Source organism: Camelus bactrianus, chromosome 26 (genome assembly GCF_048773025.1).
Source record: "Camelus bactrianus isolate YW-2024 breed Bactrian camel chromosome 26, ASM4877302v1, whole genome shotgun sequence".
NCBI classification, from domain to species: domain Eukaryota; kingdom Metazoa; phylum Chordata; class Mammalia; order Artiodactyla; family Camelidae; genus Camelus; species Camelus bactrianus.
In genome coordinates this window covers 26,163,598-26,190,295 of record NC_133564.1, presented here as the reverse complement: position 1 = coordinate 26,190,295, position 26,698 = coordinate 26,163,598, and the positions used below count along the sequence as shown (strand labels likewise).

Here is a 26,698-nt window from a genome sequence, read left to right as displayed (position 1 = left end):
TAATAATTACATAATCTAAGTGGTTATGAGTAACCGGGTTAAAACAGATCACTGGGCACTCCTCCTGCTCTGTAAACACTCGGTGCCCCGTTAGTGACAGGGCATTTTACATCCAAGAATGTTTACAAGTGCTCCAGCCTGGGGAGCCACTTAGTTAGCAAAACAGGTGGTTGATGTCACCCGGGGAGCACATGGCCGGCTTCTACCCATTTGGGATACTGAGTGTCTCAATTTTTCCACCACTTGTACTCAAGGACGCCCCTTCTTCCAGGGAAGAAGGGAGACCCACTAGTCTAGAACTGAACTAGGCTTGATAATGAATTGGTTCCAGGTCATTTAAGGCGGGAAAAAAAAAAAAAGAATCCTGAGCAGTGTTTTAATGAAAGAAAAATATGTCAGTAAACATAGAGTCATAAAAGCAGCTTAGAGCCAAATACCAAAAGGCGAAAAAAACCTCTGGTTTTGTAATTCAGGCTTCAACAGAAAAAGTTTCTTGAGTGAATCAATGTGAAGAATCTAGACCCGGGAAGTCCAGTATCTAAGAGGTGCAGGATGTCGCAGGGCCCTTGGTACATGGATCTGCGTTACAAAGCCCAGGATCATGCTGAGATGGTTTGTTTTTTTGTTTTTTTGAGCAAAGAGGAATCAATGACCCCAAGGGCTTGGGACCTATTAGAGCCATGATTATGGACTAGATAACTCTGCTGAACATCTGCAGCCCCAATAGTGTGCAATTCAATATTCAGTTAATTGTATAAAAATGCGATGCTATGAGACATAGCTACGTATGTATCACATATCAGTCACACGTGTCGCATGAAAGTTAAAGAAAGCTTCTCCCCTGGAAATAGCCCTCCAGCAGATGTTTATCCCTCCGCATGGGACACAACACACAGCGGGGCTGGGCGGCTGAGTTCTCTCAGCCTTATCTCTCCCCCGGCTGTCGTGAAGAAACGTTATAACATCCAAAGAGAGGCTTGGCTGTTGCATGTCTGTCGTGTAGGACATAAAGTTTCAGTGGCTGTTTTAAGAAAGTTGGGATTGGAGGGCACTAATGCGGGAGCTATTTAAGAGATGGGTGTCCACTGGTATGCCAAGTGGCAATGCTATATTGATGGCTTTTAGAGGTCAGTCCTCTGAGGATGCCTGAGGACTAAAGGGTGCAAAAAAGACTGAAAAGGAGGTGTGGGTTTCTCTCACAGACCATTATGTCTATCAGTTATGTATTCTCCTAAGACTGGGAAAAGGACATTGACACCATTTCAAGGAAAATGACAGGAAGGAAAGAAACAGTGATTTCAAAGCAATACTATCCAATGCCAGGTGCTTTTATATACAGGAGGTTTCAAATTGATCACTCTTCTTGAATCAAATGAAGAATAAATATTCTTATCTGATTTATAGGGTTTAATAAGCACGAACTGCCTTCCTCCCCAAGAAGGATAACCACCTGATGGAAAAAAGACAAATACACTAAAAACTAACCTAGAGTCAAGTTCACCACAAATTTTCTGGGAAGGTAGTAAACAGAAGGTCACTGAAAGATGCCAATCTCTCTGGTTTCGAGGGAATCACAGCTGTGGGACAGGAAAGTATCACAAGGCAGCTCTGAACTCTGTGTCATTAGAGAACAGGAGGAGGTCCCAACACAGCTGCCCACCTAGTAGATAAGATCTGCAGGGCACAGAAGTGCCTGTTTGCTCTTAAAATCTCTCCCTGGCCCCTTGATGGGTGCTTATCTGAAATGTCTATGCTAAGTAAGGCACTGCTGCTATGAAGCCTTGACAAAATGCAGACCTGTTACCTGAAAGTAATGCCACTTCAGATCACCATTCCGTCCTTAATTCATCAGACCACCTCCAGAGGACCGGAGAAGCTTCTGCAGGGAGAGCGTTCCCGGGCAGGACAGGACAGCACTTAAAGAGCCCCAGTAACTCTTTACAACTTTACCACTGCGATTAGGTCTAAGATCTCCTTAATTTACTATGATGACCTTTGAGAGGACAATAGAGAAAGTCATTTGGGGAAATTGCTAATCCAGCCCCCCATTTCACCTCTTGTTGAATAAAATGCTATATTCTATCTCCAAAACATAGGGGAAAGTAAGCAAAATTTTAATACACCTTCATGAGGGCTAAAGAAAGGTAATGTAAGGTGAATCTGATCAGCAGTGTCTTATTATAGAAGCATGCACAGGAATGGTCAGTGGCCAAACAATTACTCTCTGTTCAACTTGTTTTGCTCAAAACCTGTTTAAGGTGTGTGCCAATAAGCCAGGTTCTGAAATGTTCTCAGGGATGCCAATAAGAGGACTAGGCAAATCTTGCTTTCTTCCTGCAAGGGACAGGCAAATACTTCTGTTATCTTCCTCAGCCAATGCATTACCAAGTGCTATTGAATTAATTCTTCAGAAGTGCTTTACGAAATGTGCCGGAGGATGTTCTAGTGACTTAAGGTATCTGGATCAGTTAACAACTGGGAATGGCAGCAGTAGAAAAAGGCCCTTCCTTATCTTCCTCCTCCTCCCCTCCATTTTTTGTTTTTGTTTTGTTTCAGTATCTTCTTCACTCAATCTCTCATAACCAAGTATGTATTTGGGGTGCCTCCTCCGTCCAAGATAGTGCCTGAAGCATCAGCCCTTCTTAGGGAAATATAAGGTAAGACTGTCATTCATGTCCCTGTTCTGATTATCAAGTACTAACTAGATTTGTCTCTGGAAAGCCTCAATCGCCATTTCATTCTATCATATAAGCAGTAAGCAACTGGGTTCAAAACTTCAGGTGAACTTTCACTTTTGAGTATTTCTTGGGAACATAAATTAACCATATTTATCAAGGACGTCCTGAAAAACAGAACTGCAAAGCCAAAAGTTTGAGAACTTATTTGGAGCTGACCATTTCATGGCACTGGGCTGGATTTTTATCTGCTTCGCTGACCTCTAGGAATCCCTCTCAGCTGATGCACTACCACAGGCCTGAACCCGGGTGAGCGGCCGCACACACTGCGACCCTGCACTCCCTCCCCGGGGCCCGGAACACAGATGCGTGCCTGCTCGCGTGGCTTCTCTCTCCAGAGCACCTCGTTCTTCCGAGCCAGGCACTCCGAGGGGAGCCCCGTTCCCGCTCTTCTCGCTAGAGGGCAGACGGGGCCCGTGCAAAGCGCCGCTGGCGCGGGACGCGCGCGCGCGCCGGGCCTCGGCTCCTGCACTCCGGGTCCGGCTCCCGGGCTGGGCTCAGCGGCGGGGCGCGGGGCAAAGGCCGTGCCAGGGAGCGCGGCGCGTCGCGTCGCGGATCCTCCCCCGGGCGCGGGCCCGGCCGCCGCCCCTCACCCTGCGCGCGGGGGTGCGGGCACCCGAGTAGGGCTGGGCGCCCAGGTGAGGGGCGGCCCCACCGAGGGCGAGCACCGCCCGGCCCCGCGGACGCCAGGAGGCAGGGCCAGGCGCCCGGAGCGCAGGGAGCGGGCGGACGAGGGAGAGGCGACGGATCCAGTGGAGGAGAAAGAGAAGGAGGAGGAGGAGAACCGCGGAGCCCCGGCCGCGCGGCGCACTCACCTGGGCTCGGGCCGCCCGCCCCGGGCGCGGGCTTCTTCCCGGAGCCTCGGTCCTTCTTGCCCTTCCCCTTGCCTCTGCCTTCTCTGCGCTCCGACATCTCGCCGGAGAAGTGCACGCTCTGCGCGGACGGCTCCTGGCGACGCGCGACAAGTTTGGTCCGAGGGCTGCGGTCGGCTTTGGGAAAAGTTTCTCCCTCCGGGGGCGGGAGGAGAGCCAGCGGCCGGGCTGCGGCGCGCGCTCCGCGGGGGCGTCTCCTGTCGCCGGCAGGGAGCGCGGGGACGCGGCGTGCGGTCCGGGCCACCTGGGACGGGCGGGACGCTCCGTCAGGCGGTCGCGCTCGCTCTCCGGGCGGCTCCCGTCGCGCAGGGAAGTTCTCGGTTCCCGCCGCTGTCGGCTCCTGCCGCGGCCTCGGCCCGGCGCGCTCGCAGCCCGACACGACGAGGGAGAGGCGATCACCGTCTGGCCCGGGCACCGCCGCCGCTCCGCTCCTGCCCTCCGCGCGAGGCCGGAGTTCCGACAAGTTGAGGAGAACTCCTCGCCGGCTCTTTTCAATTGCCCCACCGCCACCACCTCCCTCCTGCAGGTTGAAGGCTGGCGCCTCCTTCTCGCCCTCCCCTGGCCTCGCCCCCTCCCTCGTCCCCACCACACCCCCACCCCGAGGCGCGGACACGCCACCGGGAGGAGCCTGGGCTCGGCGCTCGCGGGCGCAGCCCCTTTCCCTCCCCGAGCCCGGCCGGGCGGGGGGCGGCGCGCGGGGCGGCTGCCGGGCACCCCCGACAGGGGTCGCTGGAAGCTGCGCGCCGCCGCCGCCGCCGCCGCCGCCGCCGCCGCCGCGCCCGCGGGAGCCGACGCGAGCGGCCCGGGGAGAGTCGGGACCCAGGGAGGGACCCGGGAGCTCCGGCGCCTCGCTCTCCGCAGCCAGGCAGCGCCCGGGAGGGCCGCTCCCTTCCCTTCTGCGCGGAGAAGTGCTGGAGACAAAAGTTTGCAACTCTGACACCTGCCCGCCAAATGAAAGCTCTGGAACCCGTGGGAAGGAAAGGACTGCTGGCTGTTTCCTCAGTCTGGGGTTCAGCCCTTTCTTACGTTAGTGAGAAATCCCGCAAGCATGTAGGGCAAAGATGAACTCTGGGTAGAAAGGGGTTTGAGTGTAAAGCGGTTGTGGACACACGGGAAGGGCTCAGGGAGCCTTAAAGGCGGTCAGATGTCGTCATCTTCCCAAAGCTACTCCTTGGATGTGTGTGTGTCCTGTCTTCGTGCGTTTAACGACACGCCTGTCGGAATTCTCATCTTCAGCTTTCCCTAAAATAAATAATAATAATAGCCCGGCCTCTTCAAAGGAGGGGGTCATAAACTGTCTCTCTCACTACAACTTAATTTTTAAAAGAGCTGATAAAACCCCAGTGGAAAGGCAATCACACGGACAATAAAATGACTGCAAAAGCTGGAGTCACTCAGTCCTGCTGAGAGAGCGAGTAGGAGAGCGGAGAGACGGAACCAGAGATGCTTAATTCATCAATGCTCGCTTTCTCGGCTTCAAACTTCGCTCAGAACTGCGGGTGAAACCCACTTCGCCTTGCCTTGTCCTCCCTCTGGTGGAGAATTCTAAAGAGCAGGAAAATCCAGAAAACGTTAGCACCCCGCTGCGGAGGACAAAAGTTAAAGGCCACCGCGGAATGATCGAGAAAACGTTCTCACAGTTTTATCAGAGCTGTGGCTAACTTAGAAGGTTCTTTTACAGTGGCAGGCTCATGTGTTGTGGTCTGGAAGAGGTGAGTACCAGCCATCCGTATAGGAAATTTATTTACTTCTCTTTAAAAGTGCTTTGCTCCTCTTTTTCCATCCTCTGGGATTAATGCTAACGGATCCATTACCTACACCCGGCCTTCTTGGTATATTTTCTAAACGCCACCATTTCAAATAAAGGTGAAACCCGGGGTGCTTTCTTGCTACGTACGTGTGAAGTGGGTGGGGGGCAAACCCGTTCATTTTAAAACTCTCCTAAATTAAGAAGAATTTTATTCTCCTTCAATTTGCATTGTAAATGAGAATCTTTTGGGTGGGTTAAACTGTTAAAAGCTATCTTAGCAATAGTGCCACATTATTTAATTTAAAAAGAGTTTGACGTCCAAATAGCTTCTGATAACCTCCCAACAAACACCACATGTAAATTAGACTGGGCCATAAACACAGCAAAATCCAGGAGATTGTGAACACTGAATAGCACTAGAATATTCCACAGAGTCTAATGTAAACTGGAGTTGAATTTTGGCTGACATAACCATACTTTCCCAGGTGGGGCCACTACTTAACAAACAGGAAACAGCAAAACTCAGAAAAGGGGAGCCCTTGCACAAGGGGTACTTTATCTCCAGGACATGAGACCCTGTAAGGGCTTAGTGTACAATTGCTCCATGTTGCTAGAGATATCATTATTTTAGAATTGAAGGATCTAAAGCAGAAATGTAATTTGGAATTAATAAAAAAAAAAAAGTTTCAGATCTTTCCAAATAAAACAGAAAGCCAGTTGGAAAACTAGGTTTGAGATTGTCCTTAATTAGTCATCTCTATGGTCAGGAAGTAGCAAATTTGGTTTTGTTTTGCATTTTCATAAAACCCTTGGAAATGATCAGAACAAGGGATGGAAAAAGGAGAAGACTATTTTGTTTTCTTGAAAGTCTGAATATGAACCTCAGTTGTCTCATTTAGAAACAAGGACATGTCTTCATGGTATAATTGTATTAATTTGTTATGTATTGCTCAGCTCTTAGGGTATATCAGCTCTCAGGTGACACATGCCAACTGTCAACATATGTCAACTCCTGAAAAATAGAGTGGAGATTTATAAATAAGCAACTTGAGAAATAAAGCAAGACAAAATGTACATCTTATATTAAATGACAGCTTTAAATTAATGCTATGAGGCACCATAGCATTTTTCTATGGCTAGGCTTACCATCCAGAAGCCCTCTTAGACTCTACAAAGCTGTCCAAATGTAATACCCCTTCTCTCATTAGTTCCCGTTTGGAAAATACTCCAAGAAAATTTTAAAAAGAAAAAAAAGAAAACAGAAAGAACATTAATACATGAAGCTAGATTACATTGTTGCAAACTATTGTGCATATTGGCAGCAATGGGAATTTAATTTAAAATTCTGTATATAGATATTTTTAACTTTTAAGTGACGAGATAATTTCTAAAGATTACTTTTTTAAAAACTGCAACAAATTCATTATTAATAAACATGCATGAATGCAAAAGAAAAATCTCCCTCACCAGCTCAACACAACAAATGCACATGACCTAGTCACTAATTCACAAAGCATTTACTGAACTAAATGCTGGACTGTAGAGAAACAAGAAAAGAAAAAAAAAACTGCCCCATTCCCATGAAGCTAAAATAGTATGAAAAAAAAGTATTAAAACAAATTAATTGTTACAATACAGATGAAAAGCAGGGCCAGATAAGTTTTCTGGGCTCTGAAGCTTATTAAGATATGGGAGATCTTTATAAAGGAAAAGAACAAAAACACAAAATTAAAAATACAAAAAAATACAAATTTAGATCCAAGAATGTTAAAGGGAAACTTAGAAGTGAGAGGTCCTGAAGCTTCATTTTAGCTTCATGGCAAATTCACTTCTACTGATTTCAAACATATTCCACTATCTGCACAATTATAGTGATGGTCTGCAATTATATACTAGCTTAGAGATTAGATACTACTTTCACATACTATTATTATAAATAGAAGACGTTAACAGGCAGTCAAAATGAATACACACAAAACTGAAACAAGCAGACCATTGTGTAAGGAAAATCAGATAAAAGAAGCCTTAAGAATTCGCTGATTACCAATTGTCCCGCTTGTTTAGTTAGACTCTTAGAATCAACACAGAAGTTGAGTTTGTTAAACAGAAGACTCCTGACCAACAAGATACCTTTCTAAAATTGGAAATGGTGTCCTCCGTTACATTTGGAAAATATTTAACAGAATTATTAACTACTCAAGTTCTGTCTGCAATGAAGAGAGTTAGTTTGATAACAAAACTGTTGAGTTTAGAATCCTAAGAAAAATCCTAAAAAGGTAACGTTCAAACAGCACTAAAATGAAATCTGTGTTTATGCTTTTCCGCTTGTTTGTGTGATTTTTAAACATGATCGTATACCAGTGATGGTTGTTATTATTATTTATCATTATTATTAATGATAAGACTGCTCTCATGATTGTAGGGGTACATTGTAGATCCAAAATGGACTATACAGCTGAATACTAGTGCCTAATTTCTTTTTCTGGACACTATTTGAAAAATGGGGTCAGTGTTATAAATCTCTTCTGTTGTGTGGTGGAGATATAAGACTTAACAGCCTTTGAAACATTTTAATTTTTTTTAAGAATACAATCTCATGCAACTTTTTGATTTCTCCCACCTCCACACTAATTGTTTGTCTCCCTCATCCTCTTGCAACACATACTTAAGATGTGCGTGTGATGCAAATACCTCAAATTTATATATACGTATATACAAATATATACACATACACATATGCAGTCGTACATGTGTGTGTAAGTCTGTATTTGTGAGTGTGTGTGCACATATATGTGTGGGGGTATAGTTATTATTTATCTTTCCTCTACTGGAAATGAAAAACACTGTATCTGAATGTGAGTCTATAAAAGGTGGAGATAATATATGCTTTTAACCACTTTTTTCACATTGCTATCCACGAGAATTCCTAGCATCATACTTTGCACCTAGTAAGGACTAAACAGTTTTGTATAGAATGAATTTAAATAGAATAGAATCAATGTTTAAAAGCCTGGTTCTGACACTACCATTTTCTTTCTTTCTTTCTTTCTTTCTTTCTTTTTTTAATGAGAGGGAGGTAATTCAGCTTATTCATTGATTTCTGCTTGGAGGAGGTACTGGGGATTGAACCCAGGACCTCTTGCATGCTGAGCATGCGCTCTACCACTTGAGCTATATATACCCTTCCCCCTGACATTACCATTTTCTATCAGTCAGTTACTAATCACCTCCCCTGACAATCATCTTTGACACCTCCTTTCTACTGCCAACTCCCCCAAATCCTGTCATTTTTGACTTCAGTCTCTTCTTACCTCTTTTCACAAAGTACCACCCCAATCCAAGCCTTCATCCTATCTTTGCTTTGATCATAGTAAAGCTTTCTACCTAGACTCTTGCTCCCTCCAATTATTTGGCTATACACAGCATTCAGTGGAGAACCATACCGATGCCCTTGAAGGGCTAGGCTGTGCCTAACTCCAGCCTGATCTCACCAGGCTTCACCCCTCACTCTCTATGCCTCATACATGGAGGCTTCTTTGCAACATGTCTCTAGAGCTTGTCATTCTTTCTGGTCTCAGTGCCTTTGCACTTGCTGTTTCCTGTGCATGGATTTTCCCACAATGACCATGCTTTGCCTGATTCCACTTATCGCTCAGGCTCCAACTAAATTCCAGTTGCTCAGAAAAGCTTTCCATTCCCTTTGGAGATGCTTTTAATCTCCCATCCCACTTTTGCATCTCCTTCATAACACTTCTTCCAGTTTGTAATTATTTTTTGTGTGTGATTTTTATTTTTACAGGGATCTTTTTGTGATTGTTTTTTTACAATAATCTGTTCCTACTGGGCAGTAATCTTTGGGGGGAGGCGAAGATTGACTATTCCGTGTTCTATGTTATATTTCTAGCACTATGCCTGTCTCATCATAGCCAATTACATACATTTTGTTATTTGGTATATAAATGAGGATAAATAGGATTGCTTTCATATATAGAGATATATATATATATCTCCATACATACAAATATGCTTATGTTTATTTGGTAAATTCGAAAATGATGATGTTGCTAATGACACCAGGCATAACATTTTGGGATAACTTCAGTTGAAATAAGCCTTTCCAAGGAACAAACATACAGAATAAGAATCTTGATTAATCAGTATAATTTCCCAAAACTTTAAGAGGTGAGATGATAACTTTTGTGACATGGTAAAATCTCAAGGGAATACTTACCTGCTTTTCCTAAATTGCCTCTGCAAATTTCACCTGTAGATGACATTTATTGGCTGCAATTCCTCCCTTGCATTTGTACGAGGTGTCAGAGAGACCCATAAAAGAGCTGGGTTTTAGCAAGGCTGTTCTGACAAGATGACCATGGAGGAAAACTTTTAAACATGGTATTGTTAATAGAGAGTTAAAAACCCCTTTCTAACTTTGGCATAATATAAGGTTCCTCTTCCCATAAGATGGTTTTTCACTTTACAGACTAGTGGTTAGTCCATATATTGTCATCTCAGTGAATGGCACCTAGTAATCACCTTACAATTATCTTTGAGTTTAGATTTAGCTCCCCTAATATTTTCATCACTTCCCATCATGCAGATCCATATACCAAATGCAAAGACATTTCTCCATACATGCGTGGGGCTCAGATTCTGTGAACACCTCATATATAGTTGAGAGAGAGAGATTCAGATACTTCCGTGGCTTTTAAGAGTCACCCCACAGGATCCTCTCCACGGTTAACGTCCTTCCTTTCAAGAGTCACTTTATTCATTATTGTGAAAAGATTCGCCCCTGTTAAATTTATAATGATGTTAAAATATAAATTTAAGGGCATGAGTGATGAATTAGTACTTCAAATATTTGAACAGTGAGAGTAATTTAACAGGTCAACTCTTGGCATCAGTGTATTTCAGAAGAGACACCTGGCAGAAAGCATTTCCAAAACAGATCATAGTGTATAGGAAATTACTTCATAATGTCATCATGATAACTGGTCTGTATGGAATGAAACCCTGGCCCACAATATTGTGTACCTGGCCCAGGCATGTAGTAACACCACAGTCATTCTTTTTCCTTCTTTCCCACATAATTCCTTCTAACTTCCTTACTAAATCTTTATGAATACAACCCTCCCTGCCTTTTTTTTTTTTTTCAGTTCCTGCTCAAGTTAGAGCTCAGTACTTCATATATCTTGACTAGGGATTTTTAGTTTTCAGCTAAGAGCCAAGAGTGAAGTTCTCAGTGGAATGTTACAGTCATCTACACCCCTGGACCCAGGCCTAGAATTCAAGTTACTTTGCAACAGATCAACTTCCAACACACTAGATGTTTGGGAAATTTTGTGTATGTGTATGTTAAAAATATATATGTATATCTTTCAATTCTCATTCATTTGGGAAAAGAATTTCCCAAGGATTAACAACTCAAGAAAGCAAGTCATCTTGTAAAGATGATTTAGCAGGACAATTAGCTAACTTGACAGAAACTAAATGACCATCCCAAAAAATAACTGGTGATCAACCATGCAGAAGATTGCATTCTTATGGAAAATGTTGTCTTTTCTGCTTAATCATAAAGAATGAGCTTGTTCCAACCCATTCCCATAGATGCAAGATGGAAACCACCTAGTTCAAACGGCTCAGAGAGCTCTGGTCTTGCTTAGGGTCTTATCCAGCATGTAGGATGCTTTTGGGACCCAAGAAATTCTGGGAGTGATCCTGGATCCTAGATATTCCATTGAATGTCTAAGAAATATGTTTGGATTAGCATTTGTGAGTGATCTTGGTTGAGTCCTAGAGCAGACTGAAATCTTGAGGTCCTATAAAGCAGATATATCCAGGCACAAAAAAAATCTCAGTCCATTTGCAACTTCTGTCTTGAAGATTGACCAAAACCTGGTATTGTAGATAGCAAGAGAAAGTCACTTTTGCTTAGGTTCCAATTGCTTTGGAATTATGCCATTTTTTTCTTTTGTAGTTGTTTACAAAAATCATCTAATGACATATGAGGTAGAAATCCACTATTACTTTTATTTCCATGGTAATAAGTAGACTCCTGAGAGCCAGCAATGAGCTAGGATTTACATCACTGTGTGTTTACTGAATGTACTAAAACTACAGTTCTAGCTCAGAAGTGCAAGGTAAAAGAACTTAATGCACATTTTCTCAACTCATTGCTTTCTTTTAAAATTTACTTTTCTCCCTCTTAACTAAAAAACTTTCATTGAATTATTATTGGTTCTTTCCCTTCCTTGTCCAACTGCCAATCTCTAATGCCAGGTCACCCCAAACCCCCAGTTTTCTCCATGAACATTACCTTTCCCCATTTTCACAAAGAAGTCAGAACAACAGCAACAAAAATCTCTCTTTTGACTCTTTCTTTCCTTCTTTGACTGAACATTCAGTTCCTTTTTTTATCAGCTCAAGGAATCCATTTCTTCCCCCAGCTCACCACTGATCTCACGGAACTGCTCAGAACTTACCAGGGCCTTCCTGATTGTCCTTTGACGTGTCTTTATGTTTACGGGACACGGACACACACAACATCTTGAAACCTTTTCCAGCGACTTGTAGTCATGTCCTAATGGTGGAACTTTCTCTATCTCTTTTTCCTGATTCTTTTTCCTTCGTCTACCTGTGTTGTGAATGCTAGCTCGTGGCTCAATATTTAAAACTATTTTTGTTTTTCTGAACTACAGAATAATCCTAGAAAAACTGTGATTCACTGCCACTACATCAAACATTGGTCATTCACAAAGGTACGTGTCTGTGTGTGTGTATTTTTTTTCCTAAACTCCAAGCCTCTATTTTCAACTGCCTCAAACTGAACAGTTTATTAATCCTTAACCCTCTCTGCCCACCAAAAAACAGACAAAGTGCAAGATCAAAAGGTCAGCGTTGTGGGCGGGGTATAGTATAGCTCAGTGGTAGAGCACATACTTAGCATGCACAAGGTCCTGGGCTCAATCTCCAGTACCTCCATTAAAAAAAATTAAAAAATAAATAAGTAAGCAAATAAATAAATAAGTAAGTAAGTAAATAAATAAATCTGATTACCCCACCAAAGGATAAAAAAAAAAAAAAAAGGCCAGCATCATCATTTTTCTCCCCACACCCTTCTCTTCTTCCCCAGTTCCAGCCGTTTGATGCTCCAGTTCCAGCGCCTTCCCCTCTGAAGCAGCTCTTATCCTCATCACCTGGCTCTTTTGCTTCTCCGTGGATCTGGGTCCACTGTCATTCTTAGACTCGTCTTTTTCAGCCTCTTTTCTTACTGCTTCAGTTTCCTTGTTCACACCCAGCCCTTCTCCTTCCTGCTACCAGAGTTAATCTTCTAAAACACAGCTATTATCTTGTCATCCTTTATGGGATTTCTCTATTGGATTCCTGTTGCTATAAAATTGAAACTTCTCCTTAGAGGGTAGTCAGGTCGTTCCCAATTTAAGTGCTGCATGAATACTCAACCTCTTTTCTACCTGTTCCCGGTATTCGGTGTACTCTGGTCACACCGAACTATAACTTCTTTTACTTCTGGGCCTTTGACTGTTTTTCCTGCTACCTAAAGCTTCTTTCCCTTTTGTGTCTAATAGAACTCAAACCCCACCTTTTCTGTCTGTTTTCCCCTGACTCCCCAACAGGATCATTTGCTGCTGCACGAGTGTCTGCCTTCTGTGTCCCTTCAGCCGAGCACCTTTGTTTGCACCCTTATTTGTTTTCCAGTCTGTCTCTGCCCTGCGGGAATGAGGCCTCAGGAGTCACCCCTCTATCTCCCTCAAGTACACGTCCAACACCTGCATGTTAAAATGAACAGACTGCAAATGTATTCAAAGAATTCACAATTTGCATTTAATTCAACTTGAGAGTGATGGAGCAGCAGTTGAAGGGTTTTGAAATCTTTCCAAATACAAGTTTTTACTCCCACGCAAAGGAGACTTTCACGAAGTAGCCACGACTTTTCCAGGCTCTGCAGCTTATGAGCTGTATCTTCACGGACTGGTTCAGCCAACAGTTACGGTTAGCAGGTTCAAGGTTAAGGCTCGCTGGTCTCTATCATTACATTTTTATGTACTTAAATCCATTTTAGCCCCCTTGTCGACCTACTCTATGCTGTATTTGTCCACGTTAAAAAAAAAAAAAAAAACTTGTATACTGATATCAATGCTTGTTACTCACTAAGCATCATAAGGAGGTATTATAAAGTTCAACTCATTCCTTATTTGTAAATTTGTCTATAAAGAAAAATAATAACTTGATGATGTGCTATTTTGTGATTGCTTAGAAAGGCCTCCCTCTCAGAAACTGCATGTCAGCCAGCAGACCCATCTCCCATCCCCTCCTCTCTGCTTCTGGGTCTGAGCGCCTCCCAGGGTCACGGTCTCCACCTTGAACCTTCGATGGAAGCTTGGCAAAGAAAGCACCAATGAGTCAGCGCTCTGAATTCTGACTCTGCCGCTTCCCAGCTGTATTATCTATCATAGCACATCACTGTTGTGAGGATTAAATGAGCCCCTGTGAGTCAAGTGGCCAACCTGCAGGAGGCGCTAGGAAAATGGCACCTCTGCTGGTTGTCACTGTCTCCTGACTTCCAGCTGCTGTTGCTCCTACATCTCTGAATCCAGGTTTCCCCAAACAGCTCTGAATCCAGGCCAACTTTTTTACTAAAAGAAGAGGCAATTTTTAAAAAACTATTCAGTAGTTACTGAATAGGTACTTCTGAATTATCCCAGGCCATTGGCTCTTAAGGCTACAAAGAATAAATACAACTAATAAAAATGAGATTTTTTCATGGATTTGAAGTTTCCACCACACTGCTCCTAATTCACCTCCTCTCATCATCCGTTTCTGGGTTTTCTGTAGGACAGATGAATCTCAATTGGCTCAATGGGAGGCAGCAGAAGGGAAGAGGAGGGGAAAAAGGGAAGCTAGTACTTGATTGAGTAGAAGATTTAGTAGATTTAGTAAATGGAATTCTAGTTCTAATCACAAGGTTCTCGCCCCCTCTGCACACCCCCTGTATGATCCTCTCTTCCTAAGTATGGGTGGGACCTATGGATATTATGGGATATGGCTCCTGTGATTAGATTATCAATCAGTTGACTTTGAGTTAATCTGGAGGGAGATTATCCTGGGTGGGCCGGACCTAAGCAGGTGAGTCCTTTAAAGGAGGGCTGGGCCTTTCTTGAAGAGAAAGCTCATCCTACTGACTCTGAAGAGTAGCTGCTATGAAGTAAGAGGGTCACAGGCCTCAGAATGGAGGGTGACCTCTGGGAGCTCAAAGCAAACTTGGCTGAGAGCCAGTAACAGAATAGGGACCTCAGTCCTACAACCACAAGGGACTGAATCCTGCCAACAGTGTTTGTGAGCCAGGAAGAGGACCTGAGCTCCAGATCAGAGCACAGCCCAGCTGACACCTTGATTTCAGCTTTGTAAGACCCTAAGTGGGGGACCTAGTTATGCCCTGCCCAGACTTCTGGATGACAGAACTGAGAGCTGATAAATGAGTGTTGCTTTTGGGTGCTAAGACTGGAATGATTTGTTACATAGCAACAGTAACCTAATGTACTTACAAAAACAGTTTAATTTATATAGTGCTTTAGACAGCAGATCTCGAAGAGGGTAGGAAGTGACAAATAGGAAGAAAGGCTGGAATCTACAGTGACTCTCCCAGCTCTGCCACTTCCTAGCTCCATGGATTTGGGGAGTCACTTAGCTTTCCCAGCCTTAATTTTCCTGTAAAATGAGGAGCTGAACAATGGACACAGTGCCTCCAAGTTGCTTTGGTGCTTTCCAGGTTCTAAAAGTCCTCTCACATTCTGTTTTACAATGCTCAAGTGATAAAACTCTTATTTTTTGAGAGAACAAACAAGGCAGATGGGGAAGTGATGTGGAAAATTGCACAGATAGCAGATCGAACCCAACGCAGCAATCCTAGCTCCTCTATTTGCAGACCATCCTGTCTCCAACCCTTTCTCCAAGCTTCAGCCAGGCTCCCAGACACTAAACGGACTCCAGGAGGGTTTATAAGCTTCAGCCACAGGTCCAAAGGGGATCTGAAAAATTGTGGCTATTTTCTATTTTGGGAGGGTGGAGGTTTGCTTTTATTTCCCACAGGGAGATTTTTGGCATACGTTTTCTGCCAAAATAATCAGTAAGATAAAGCATCTGCCATGGAGATGAATGCTGGATAAACTTTGATGTGCATTGATGGTGGAAAAAAAGCTTTTCTATAAACAATAGCAATTTAACTCAAAAATATATCACAGCTTAAGGATTCTCTAGGGAAATGTGTACGTGTTCCCAAGGAATGTCCATGGTCCTGAAGAAGCAAAATTGTTGGCATGGAGAAGAGATATGTTTAACAGAGCTGTTTCTGCTCTAGTACATAAGTTTTTATCTGTTGATCTGTACAAATAACCCAAACGGAAACTTCTTTATGAGACAGAAAAGCAGAGTGAAGTGTTTCAAGTCCGCAAAATCAGCTGGAATGAAATTATAGCTGGGTCGTTTAGGAAAAGGGTCCTTTCAACAAGATTTACTATGTTACTCTGACTAGATGAATTTATCTCCTTTTCCCAACCTAATTAAAACATAAAACACTTCCCTGAAGCCACTTTGGCTCAAATGTGTTTTTCAAGGAAAGTTGTGGTATGCATTAACTAATTCCAAGAAACCAAAGTTATCTACAATGTTCAAATCCTGGAACAATCTCCAAATATTCAATAATATAGCATGCTTTAACCGTGTCCACAGACTATCTATATAGACAAAGTAAAAAGGAAGATGAAAGAACATAGTGATCCTGATTTTGACAAATTGGGCCCCAATTCTAAAGGAAATGTTGCCATTGAAGTCTGAACCATCCAGACTGGTCTGTAGACATGGATGCAATTATCTGTACAATCAGATATCAACGTTTTTGTAGACCATGTCTCAGATCATTAATAAAAGCCACTCATGAACTAGCCCTAGGTGTTTCAATGTGGTGATGGAACTAATATTTAACTGGACTTACATGTCTTTAATCACACGCCCCATGAATTGAAAATATCTGGGAACTAAGGTGGAATTACGGTGAAACCAATAAAACTTAGGCTTAGGGCTCCACGCTTGCAGAAGTCCCTTCCAAGGGCTGTAACTAATTTTGTATTAATAATTCTTTATTTTTTAAAAGGGCCTCCAAAATTAAACTCCTATTTGAAGGAGACTATTACTATTGTTTGACAACTATAGTAGAAGGACAGACAAGGTTAACAGTTAGGTTTCACTATACTGAAATTTGACTAAACAGTTGGGTTTTTTTTTTTTCTTCCTTTTAGCTTTTCAAGTCATGTTTTTTACATTATCAGCCCTGAATGAGTTAGATCACCCTCCCATTCTCATGGCAGAGAGCATCCTCTGGTCACCATGCTTTGAGCACATGGGTTGTAAAGTTCCTTCAAGAGTTTCTTCAAAAGTTTCTTCCAGGTAAGGGGCTCATGGCTGGTAAAAAGAATGTCCTCTTTCTGCAGCCACAAGGATGACATCGGTTTGCTGACACCATGACGGGAACTGCCAAAAACACAGTTCTATTCCCATATATTTCTTATAAAAATGTTCCAGAGTACAAACGTAATTAACATTTTCACCTTACTCTTTGGCTGGATCTTTCTTCCTTACATTGCAAATCCTAGAATCTAAGGACCATGCCTGATTACATTGCTCATGTGTCCTTGTCCACAGCTCTATCTGCCTTCTGATGATGAATATATCTTAATTTAAACATAAATAGGTGTCATTTCTTTGAGGGAAGTTTCTTTGTTATTGGAATTTTATATCTGCAGTGGTCCTGAATAGAGTGATTTCTGCCTGTTAGGAATGTTGAAAATATTTGGTGGGTAATGAATGAGCCTGTTTCCTTAGGTGTTTAGTTAATTAACTGTTCAATTTTGATAGACCCTAATATTTTCCTCTTTAAAATTGCTAAATGTATTATTTTTAAGGGAATTATTTTGGGATAGAGTTAAGTGAAGAATTTCAATGGTATAAAACAGTTCTTAATTCAAAAGAGATTGTGCCAACTCTACATGATCCCGTGGTTATTTCAAAGGAGGAAATGAACACAAGTTAATCGTTCAAGTTAAATTGACTAAATTAATCCAGTCAAATCATTTAACTTGTTGTCCAATGCAGACCTACCCTAAAATTAGGATATAGAGGTATTTTATATACATAACTAATCACGTTTATCTTACTTAAATTTCTAGAGTTTCATATCCTGATTGCATGCTATCTCCAAACACAGGAGTTAAAGGTTATACTTTCAAGGTCAAGCTCTTAACAGTAGTAATGCTTTTTGTTGTCGTTGGTCATGACGTCTTCAAACGTTACTATCATAGGAAATTGCATATTTCTTCTATTGTTTGTATATATGCATTTATATATACGCAAGACAGCATTTGTTGTTTTTCCCAGTGTTACGGACCTAAACTATGAAAAATCAAAAAAAAAAGTGTTCTATGTGGAAACAGAAGCAGTCTTTTTATTTTTTTTCAAGGTTTAGAAAAACATCTGGAAGCCATGCCAACATGTAGTAAACTAAGGCACAGGTTATATCTACAAGATGCCAAAACACACAAATGAAAATGAAAACAAAAATTAGCAACTTAGAGAAATATTTTTTCTAGACTATGGAAATTATCTTTGGTTTCTGCTTTGGGGGATAAAATGGGTATTAACCCATGAGAAAAAGAAAGAAAAGCTAGCAGAGATAAAAAAAAAAATAGTAGGGAAGATGTATCAGATTTTGTAAGGTGGAAGCTGATGGATCTGGGATAACGAAATTAGTAAATAGCCATAAAAGCTGTTCCTCTGAAGGATGAAACCAACAATGATTCATGCTAAAGAACTATAGAAGGGCCCAAGAATGGGACGTTAGGGAAAGGGGGAGAGTGAAAACAGAGGACTGACTGAGTGAAAGGGTAAGAGGCATTTAGCTACACAGATCTACTCCAGTACCTCGACTAGCGGGTGACCACACAGCCTAGAAGAAACGTCACATAGTTCTTCAGTCAGGGATCAGTCCACCTGTACAGCCCAGCTACGGCTAAATATTAGGATTGATGTTTTTGGTGGAAAAAAAAACTTTTCCTGGTTAAAAATCTTACAAAGTTGAAAACACACAATTTTGATGGCAACTTGGACGGCATGTGCAGGGAAAATTGGGCAGGTGAAATTCCATGTGGGTAGAAGGGAGGGCAGTCAATAAAGGACCATTGAAACAGTCCACGTGTGTGATGAGAAGTTTCTGATCATGCCTTGTCTGGGAATGGATGGGAGACGCCCAGAACAATCAGAACACGCGCGTGCGGTGTGGCAGGGGGAGGAGTGGACACTTACTCTGGGGTGTTAAGATTGGGTAACTAAGAGGATTGAGTTTCTGCAAGAGCAGCTGTTGAATTTGGTTTTAGGGCCATTGATAGTGAGATGCACGATAGTCAGCTGGCAACTGGAATGCTTCGGGTTTCACACGGTGGGAAAAATTCAGATCTACAAAAAACTTAGGAAAAGAGATGGGGAAGATGTCTGTAAGGATAAGCATGTAGAGACAACGGAGAGGGAAAAAATCTCCACGAATAGGAACCAAGAGAGGGAAAGAGGGGTAACCAGGAAGGTAGGGAGAAAGTCAGAGGAGTTTGCTGTCACTGAAGGAAGAAGTTTAAGAAAAGGGAGCTAAGGCATGTTCATCACTGCTGAGAAACCAGGAAGAGTAAAACACTGGGGAAAAGTCTTTAATGTCGAAATAACTTTGAGAAATCTGATGTAAGATACCAGTGGGGCCAAGACAAAAGAAAGGTGGGAGGGTGGTGGGGAAAAAGAAATATGAATGTAGATCTCCTGTTCTCAAGCCTTTTAATCTCAGAATTCCTTTTCACTCTTAAAAGTATCAGGACCCCAGAGAGCTTTTGATTTTGTGGGTCATATCTACCAGTATTTAGCCTCCTAGAAATTTAAAACAAAAGAAGACATTTTAAAATGAATTAATTCATTAAAAAATGGCAACTCCAGTATATGTTAATATAAATAACATCATTTTAATGAAAAAATAACTGTATTTTCCCAAACAAAGATAATTTTAGTGAGAAGAAAGCTTTCGTTTACATTTTTGTAAATCTCTTTAATGTCTGGCTTAAGAGAACACACCCGGATTCTCATCTCTGCTTCTGCATTCAGTCTGTTGTAATATTTTGTTTGGGTTGAAATATATGTAGAAAATCTGGCATCAAACAGATAGGTTGCTGAGTGTCTTCTTGAAAAGTGTCTGGACTCTTAGAGGTCCGCAAACCATCTGTTGAGAATTCTGATGTAGGGAACTTCTTTGAGAAAATTTAACAACAAAAATAGACCAATTGGGGGGCCACGCAAGGGGGTATCATGTTTGAAGGAAGGATTCTGAGTTCATTTCTTTTCAAGAATAAGGAAAAATTAAGGATGTTTGGAAGTCCAGTGGAAGGGAAGGAAACAAGAAAGGGAGAAACTGAGGATGCAGAAGAGAAATGTTGGATGAAGGTCCTAAGGCAGGGCAGAAGTGAAGGGATGGAGGGCGGGGTGGAGAGTGCCGTGTAAAGAGGGAGTGCTGACTTCTCCTCATGACACGAAAGGTGAGTAAGGAGAAGTGGTCACACAGAGAACATCCAAGGCAGTGAGAACACGGTAACTGTTTAAGATCAGGAAAGGTGAGGCACCTTCAGGCTTTTTCAGGCAAGAATGAGATACAGTCATTTGTTGAAAGTGAGTAACATAGGAACAATATTGGAGGCTTGAGGAAACATGGCTCCAAAGAGAGAAATTAAGGAAGCAGAGGTGTGTCCTGTCTGTCCAGCTGTGCCAGACATCAGCCACTAACAAGATCACTAGAGAGCCGTGCGATCTTGCCCGGTGTCCTCCACTGAGAACCCCTCTGCAATGTCCTTTTGTTTATTTGAAAAGAACACTTTGTGGGCACTCGTCATGGGCTAAGCACGCGCTGTGTGTCTCCACATATGCTGCTCATGTAACCAGGACTTTAATTTCTCTCTTTTGAACTCCACCCCCCACACCAGCCATATTTCTTCAAGTCTCCAATATTGCTTCTATGTTACTCAATTCCAACAAACTATTGATAGATATTATAGGACCTGGATGTGCCAAATGAGTCCTCAAAAGAGCATCTGAAAATCTGTCAGCAGCACTGGCTCAGGACACAACAGTGAGATATGAAAATATATCTTTATTTCTGGCGCTGGCAGCCTCCTTCTGGTCCCCTTTCCTCTTCTTACATCTTGACGTTCAGGCTTCTCTACTATACAGTCCCCTGTTCTGAGTCCCATTTCCAGATGTTTCCGGTTTTCTTCTCCTGTTTCCCTGTCTTGTATATTTCTTTGCTAGAGAATAATTAAGCCCCTTTGTGTTCATGTGGTAATATATTGCTACATTTCTAGTTTAGCTAGCTTGTGGACAATTTAGTAAGTGTAGCGCATTAACCCAAATGAATATTGTGGGAAAGTACTGCAAGTTAAAGAAATTCGGTCTTAGCTCTCCGGTGACCCTGTGTAAGCCAGTCGTCTGTATGTCATACAATCTAGCACCTCGTTCTATTATACCTAATATGAGTCTGTATAGAACATCTCTCTGTAGTTACCTCTCCAAATAAATCTAAGCTTTACAAAGGCGATGTCCTTAATCTTGTATATGTCACAGAGCGAGACACGTTAGTATCCACACATTAGAAACACGATACTTGTTAACAGTTTTCGCTGAAAAGATAAAAATAAAAGCCTTTGAGAAACATATATAAACGCATTCTTTGTTTTCTTCTTCTTTCGCCAAGTCCTCGTCCTCTCAAATGTGATACCAAATACAAAACTTCCTTCTTCTAGCCTCATCCCACATGCGCAGCTGGGACGTTACATCCTGGATGCTGTAAGGGTGTTTAACAGAAGGAATAAACTTCGTCTGTGTTACAAAGGAAGGGTTTCTCAAGGACATGAACTTCAGTGCCGCTCTAAAGGTTAAGGAGGAGCTTCCAAAGTGAAGAGTAGGGGGAAAAGTACTCCAGACAGAAAACGGCAAGGCGGTGGTGCGTTCAAGGTAAAGGCAGGATAGCAATTTGGCTGAAGGACAATGAGGTCACTTTAGGCTCTAGCTGTTCAGGGTAACCCTCCGGGCAGACCGCGCCTTGCCTCAAATAGGTGGGAGCAGGCAGATGAAGGAACAAATGCAAGTTTTAGCCATGTTTTGTGATCTTAAGTCTGACTCCAAATTACCCATTTTTACTTAGAGAATTGCTCAGACATATGCCTGTTGCCACAGATCTCCAGTACAGTCGCCCTCCAATTCCAGCAGAGAACGTGTTCTCTGTCACTGGGGTATAGTAGCTGCTCACCAAACAAAACCATGAATTGCTGTTCTTGATCAATTCTCTCGTCACAACTAATGATAACTGACAGCTCTTACCCGAACAATAACAAAGCCTGAACAACTAAAAATATGGTTTCACTTGAAGCAATGGGTTTATTAGTCATCTATAGGTTAATAATAAAATTTTCAGTGCATAAAATTTTTAAGCCTAATCAAATCTTTAGTAGTCATCCACCTGACCCAAAATACTTGGCTTTTCCCCATGTATTGGGATAGCAACCATTAAATGATGCCTTTGCTTAAAAAAAAAAAAAAAAAACCAGATGCACTTGGTAGTATTCAAAAATCCAGCTCATGTGGCAATAAAAACTGACAATAGCTTATTTTGCCAAATGTGTGTCACTTATATTTTAGGATAGAATACAATTTTCCATACAACAATAATCAAAACAATTGTTGTATGATATGTGCACCATATCAATTTAAGTATCAAATGTTTTTGCAAACGAAATGTATTAGAAACACTGGATGGCAGAACAGATCAAATGATATTCACATATGCAAGTGCTCTGAACACAGTAAAGCTCTCTAAAATGTATCAAGTAAGGTATGAAAGTAATATAAACACACAATAGCAGAACCCAAATGTAACTGCATGAGGCAGATGATGTAATGATTCTTATTTGTCTAATTTGCATTTTTAGAAAAAGACTGTTCATATGTTACAACAGCAGCTAAGTTTACAACAATTTTTCTTTGTTCTTGGCAAACAAAAAAAGGTTAAGAATTTGCAGACAAGTCTTGGCAAGGAGATGTTCTGATTCAGCCTTGCCAGTCCCTGGGAGCTACAGTATACAGCTGGAAAATGTACGTAGGTTATGGACTCGTTAGAAAAATGTTCAATTAGTATTGCTAATCAGAACCACCACCTCTTCAGGTCATAATCGGGTCTTGAGGAATAATAACATACTTCTAGAGCATTTTACACACTAGCCGGCTCTCCCTGTTCCCATTTCTATGCAGGATTATTATTTGAGTTGAAATAAGAAACTAGCATAAGCAATAGTTCCTAGTCCATCTAAAAAGATACTCTCATTTAGAATGCCACATTTTGTGCTGTCAAAGATAAACTGGACTATTTCGCCATCACAAAGTTTTGTTTTCCAACCCAAATTTTCATTGACATGCATGAGAAAAAGCTGTTCATTTTACTCTCAAAAAAAAGATACAAACTTTTTTGTATCCAGTAATACTTCTGGCTGGACAGAGACCAGCCCTAGAGATTCAGAGGATGGGAGAACCGGAAGGGAATTTTTCAGGCATGAAGTTGATTCCAATGCCCCATTACCCAATTTGACACATGAAGACTGAGCCCCAGGCAGGCATTTCTAGTATAGCTATATTTCTAGAACTTTTATTTAAGGTGACAGATCAACTGCATGGAGAAATTATGGCCACATTTTTTTTTTTCTGAAGAGCTAAATGATTCAAGAATTTTCACTCTCCTTTCTCTTTTTCTTGCTTGCTCAGACAGGATATATTTCCTCTTTGTCAGCCTGCCTCACAGCCTCAAATTCTTTTGCCCCTTATATGGAAAGATACCACTTGCTTAAACATGTCGAGAAGCACAAATAAAAAGAAAGGACTAAAAAGATTTAAATGTGTATCTTATATATTAAATGCAGAAACCAGGTTCAGTAAACCAACCAATGCAAAGAATTAGCTAAAATAAGCTATGATACAAAATAGTTGACCAGGACTTGACATTATCCTCTTGCCATTAAAATGGGCTTGTAGACATCTCTCTGTCTTAGAAAGGTCATAATTTTATTGTCCCCAGTTTTCACATACACCTATCTTCATTTGAATGACTTTAAAACTAAAATAAATAAAAGGAAAACTAAATCTAGATCAAAATAGATCCCTGACACTATCTATTTAAATCAGTTTTTCTATTTCTTTTTGTTGTTTTCATGTTAAAAAATAAATGCATGCTTATAATAAACAAATGCAAACAGCCTATGACTCTAAAAAGGGAAAAATTGGAAATTCCTCCCTCTGATGCAGCCTATTTGTCTCTCTTCCAGAAGCATCCATAGTACTCTAGAGGCAACAAAGTATTGTTGAAGATTTTAAGTGCTGAAATCAACCTGCCTGGCTTCACATCTCATTCTACCAGTTACTGGCTGTGTGGTCTTGAACAAGTTAACCAGCATCTCTGTGCTTCATTCACAGTATCAATAAAAGACATTAACAAAAAGCACTTTCCATCCACGGATGCTGTGTGGGACACAAGAGACAAAGGCGATTAGAAGAATGCCTGCCATAAAATAAATGCACAAAAAGTGTTAGCAATTATTCTCAGGTTCTTTCAAAATGCAAACAAAAGCATCGGGAAAGGAGTAATAAAAAGCTATAAAACACAAGAAAAAAATGTCTCAGTACATAAGGCGATGGCTGTTAACTAAACGGATTGTGGTGATCATTTTGCAATATACAATTGTATCAAATCACCATGTTGTGCACCTAAAACAAATACAATGTTATATGTCTATTCTCTCTCAATAAAATTGGAAGAAAAAAACCCCTACCACCACCACCATCAACAAAAAGCTATAAAAAATTACGGCTATTGAAGGAAATTCATGGAATCATAAAGCTATGGTATCAGTTTGTATTTCATCAGTCTATTACCTCAATGTCAAGTTTAGCTTAGCAAGTTATTATTAGTATGGCCAACTGGCTAAATTTTAAGGTCTACATCAAAGCCTTTTGAAAAGTAGACACACTCTCTGAAGTAATTCAAATACAGCGTGTTCAATGAATTTTGAAGGTAATTCAAAGTATATTGACTAAATATGTGTGTTTGTGTTAGTATCAAACAGATTTGACTTTCCATCTAAGTTCCAGTTCCTCTAGAAGCATCTCCACTCTCCACACTCCCTCATAATGCAGTGCTTTCTCGCCCATTTCTTTCTTCTCTGTATTCCAGAATTACGAAGCAGGCCAGCTCAGGAGCTAAGAAACTGTGGCATGGAATGGCTTCAGACCACGTTGATGCCACCCACTTGGCATGTGCTGGGCAGTGGAAAAAGCAACACAGTGTCCAGCACGAGACAGGAGCCTCTACCCTACTCCTACCCTGCTGGTCCTTGCTCTGTCTGTCCATTAAACCTGGCTTCCAACAGCCATCACATCACAGCATCCCGGGCGGAGGTCACAGCTGCACACTCCTAATGGCTCCTTGTCCACTTCTCATCTGCTGTGAAGTTTGTTTCAAGCGTGTCTGTGGCTGTGCATAGCATATTTGATGTTAGTAGAATCTTGCCTCGTTTGGGAGTCCTTGATCCACGCAAGCCACGTGACTGAACTGACAAACCCTACTTTGGATGCACTTGAGAAACGTTCTCAGAGCCCCCCAATCCAAGGGGCTTGAAATCACCTAACGACTGTTGCTCCTTTCACTCAGCGTATGAAATGCCTGGACATCATCTGGGCTGTGGGATGGATCAGAAGTGTCTGTGCTGATCTGAGAAAATAATGAAGAAAAGTGTAGTACTTCCGTAATGTTAAAGAAAGGAGAGATTTTCAATGGAACTGCAGGGCTATATGCAGCTCCTATCCACTCATAATGTACATGTTTCTCTACAGTCCACAGAATTGTGTGTGTGTGTGTGTGAATGAGAAATAAGAATAGTGGAGCAGAGTCATATAAGTGTGCTTACTGATATATTTTTCAATAAAAATTCATATGTTTTTTCATGATTGAACACGTCTCGCTGCTCTGTGAGTTGAAACAGTTTCCATCTGACCTGATCTAGGAGTTAAAAAATCTCATAATTCATAATTTAAAACTTTAAAAATATATACTCCCATTTTCTCAAAGTTGATTTCCAATCCATAATCTTTGGGACTGGTGAGAAAAACAACCCCAGTCTTTCCAGGATCTTCTGCCTAGAGATGTCTGTCCAGGGTACTGGGTGGAGGGGACAGATGCAGAGCTGAGGAGAGCCCTTGGGCCTGGGGTCATCCACCTTCCTTAAGTGCCTAGAAGAGACCCTGTCTCGGCTTGCATGGCCCTTAGGGTGTGATGGCCCTTGATGCTTTGGGGCAAAAACTGGAACATTGGTTGTGGCTATCAGTGAGGCCATTAGCTTCAACATAAACAGTCATTCCTGCTCAGGGGTTGTTCTTCCGGCTCTTGTCTTTCCCTCCATCCCCTCCCCCGTCCCCCTTCCTGCCAAGGAGAAGGTCCTTACCCAGTAGGGCTTTACAACCTTGGGTGCCTTACTGTCTTCTTAGCATCATTACCCAAGAAGTGGAGGGCAGATTTTTCCACTTCCTGTCTCCAGATACCCGTAAACACTTCTCTCTCTCTTTTCCTCCTTCTTATTTTTAAAAGGTCCGTGATAGCCGTGTTCTTTCCTCTGTTCTGGCCAAGACATTTTTTCCCCAATAGTTAGGAATTGTCTCTCTCTTCTGGGACAAAGCTGGAGGGGGAAGATAAACCAAAAATAGAATCTTATAGGCCAGACCACATTCCTTCCCTCCAGCAATAATGTCAGGGTCTGAATGAAAGGAAAGTAAAAGGATCAATGCAGATAAAAATGTTGATCCCTAAAAACGTTAACTCCTCTCAGCCATGCACACACATCAGCCTGCCAAGACTTCCTGTGTAGCAATGACTTGCTGAGAAGATGGACAGTAGAGTGGTTCAAGGCCAGGGTACAGATGCACTTCCAGGACCCGCTAACTTAAATCCAAAATGAAACTCACAGACTCATCTTCCTCAAGGAAACCTTCCTCTGCCTTCTCTTCTCTCTATCTGTAGAATCACCACACAACCAATCTACCAAGCTAGAAGCACCTCAACTCTTTCCCCTTGACCTTGATTTCTTATATCCCTCGGACACCAAATCATCTCCGGATGAAGACTTCTGAAGTCTCCTCCCTCTCTCCTGCCGCCA

The 26,698-nt window shown here is 41.9% G+C and overlaps 1 protein-coding gene and 1 long non-coding RNA gene across 9 annotated transcripts in view; one reads left to right on the top strand and one right to left on the bottom strand.

The window, feature by feature from the left end:
• LOC105067618 (pro-neuregulin-1, membrane-bound isoform) overlaps positions 1–4,606 on the bottom strand; it is a 203,697-nt gene extending 199,091 nt beyond the window's left edge. For all 8 annotated transcript variants that reach the window (XM_074353783.1, XM_074353781.1, XM_074353784.1 and 5 more), the window contains exon 1: positions 3,551–4,606. In XM_074353783.1, the coding sequence (XP_074209884.1) occupies positions 3,551–3,647 (97 nt within the window). In that variant the 5' untranslated portion in view covers positions 3,648–4,606. The remainder of the gene's footprint in view (positions 1–3,550) is intronic.
• Positions 4,467–25,479, top strand: LOC123616372 (uncharacterized). The gene is made up of 4 exons (XR_006724338.2): positions 4,467–5,319; positions 12,059–12,118; positions 16,673–16,820; positions 23,819–25,479. It is a non-coding gene; the product is annotated as an uncharacterized LOC123616372 (long non-coding RNA).
• The last annotated feature ends 1,219 nt before the right edge of the window (positions 25,480–26,698 follow it).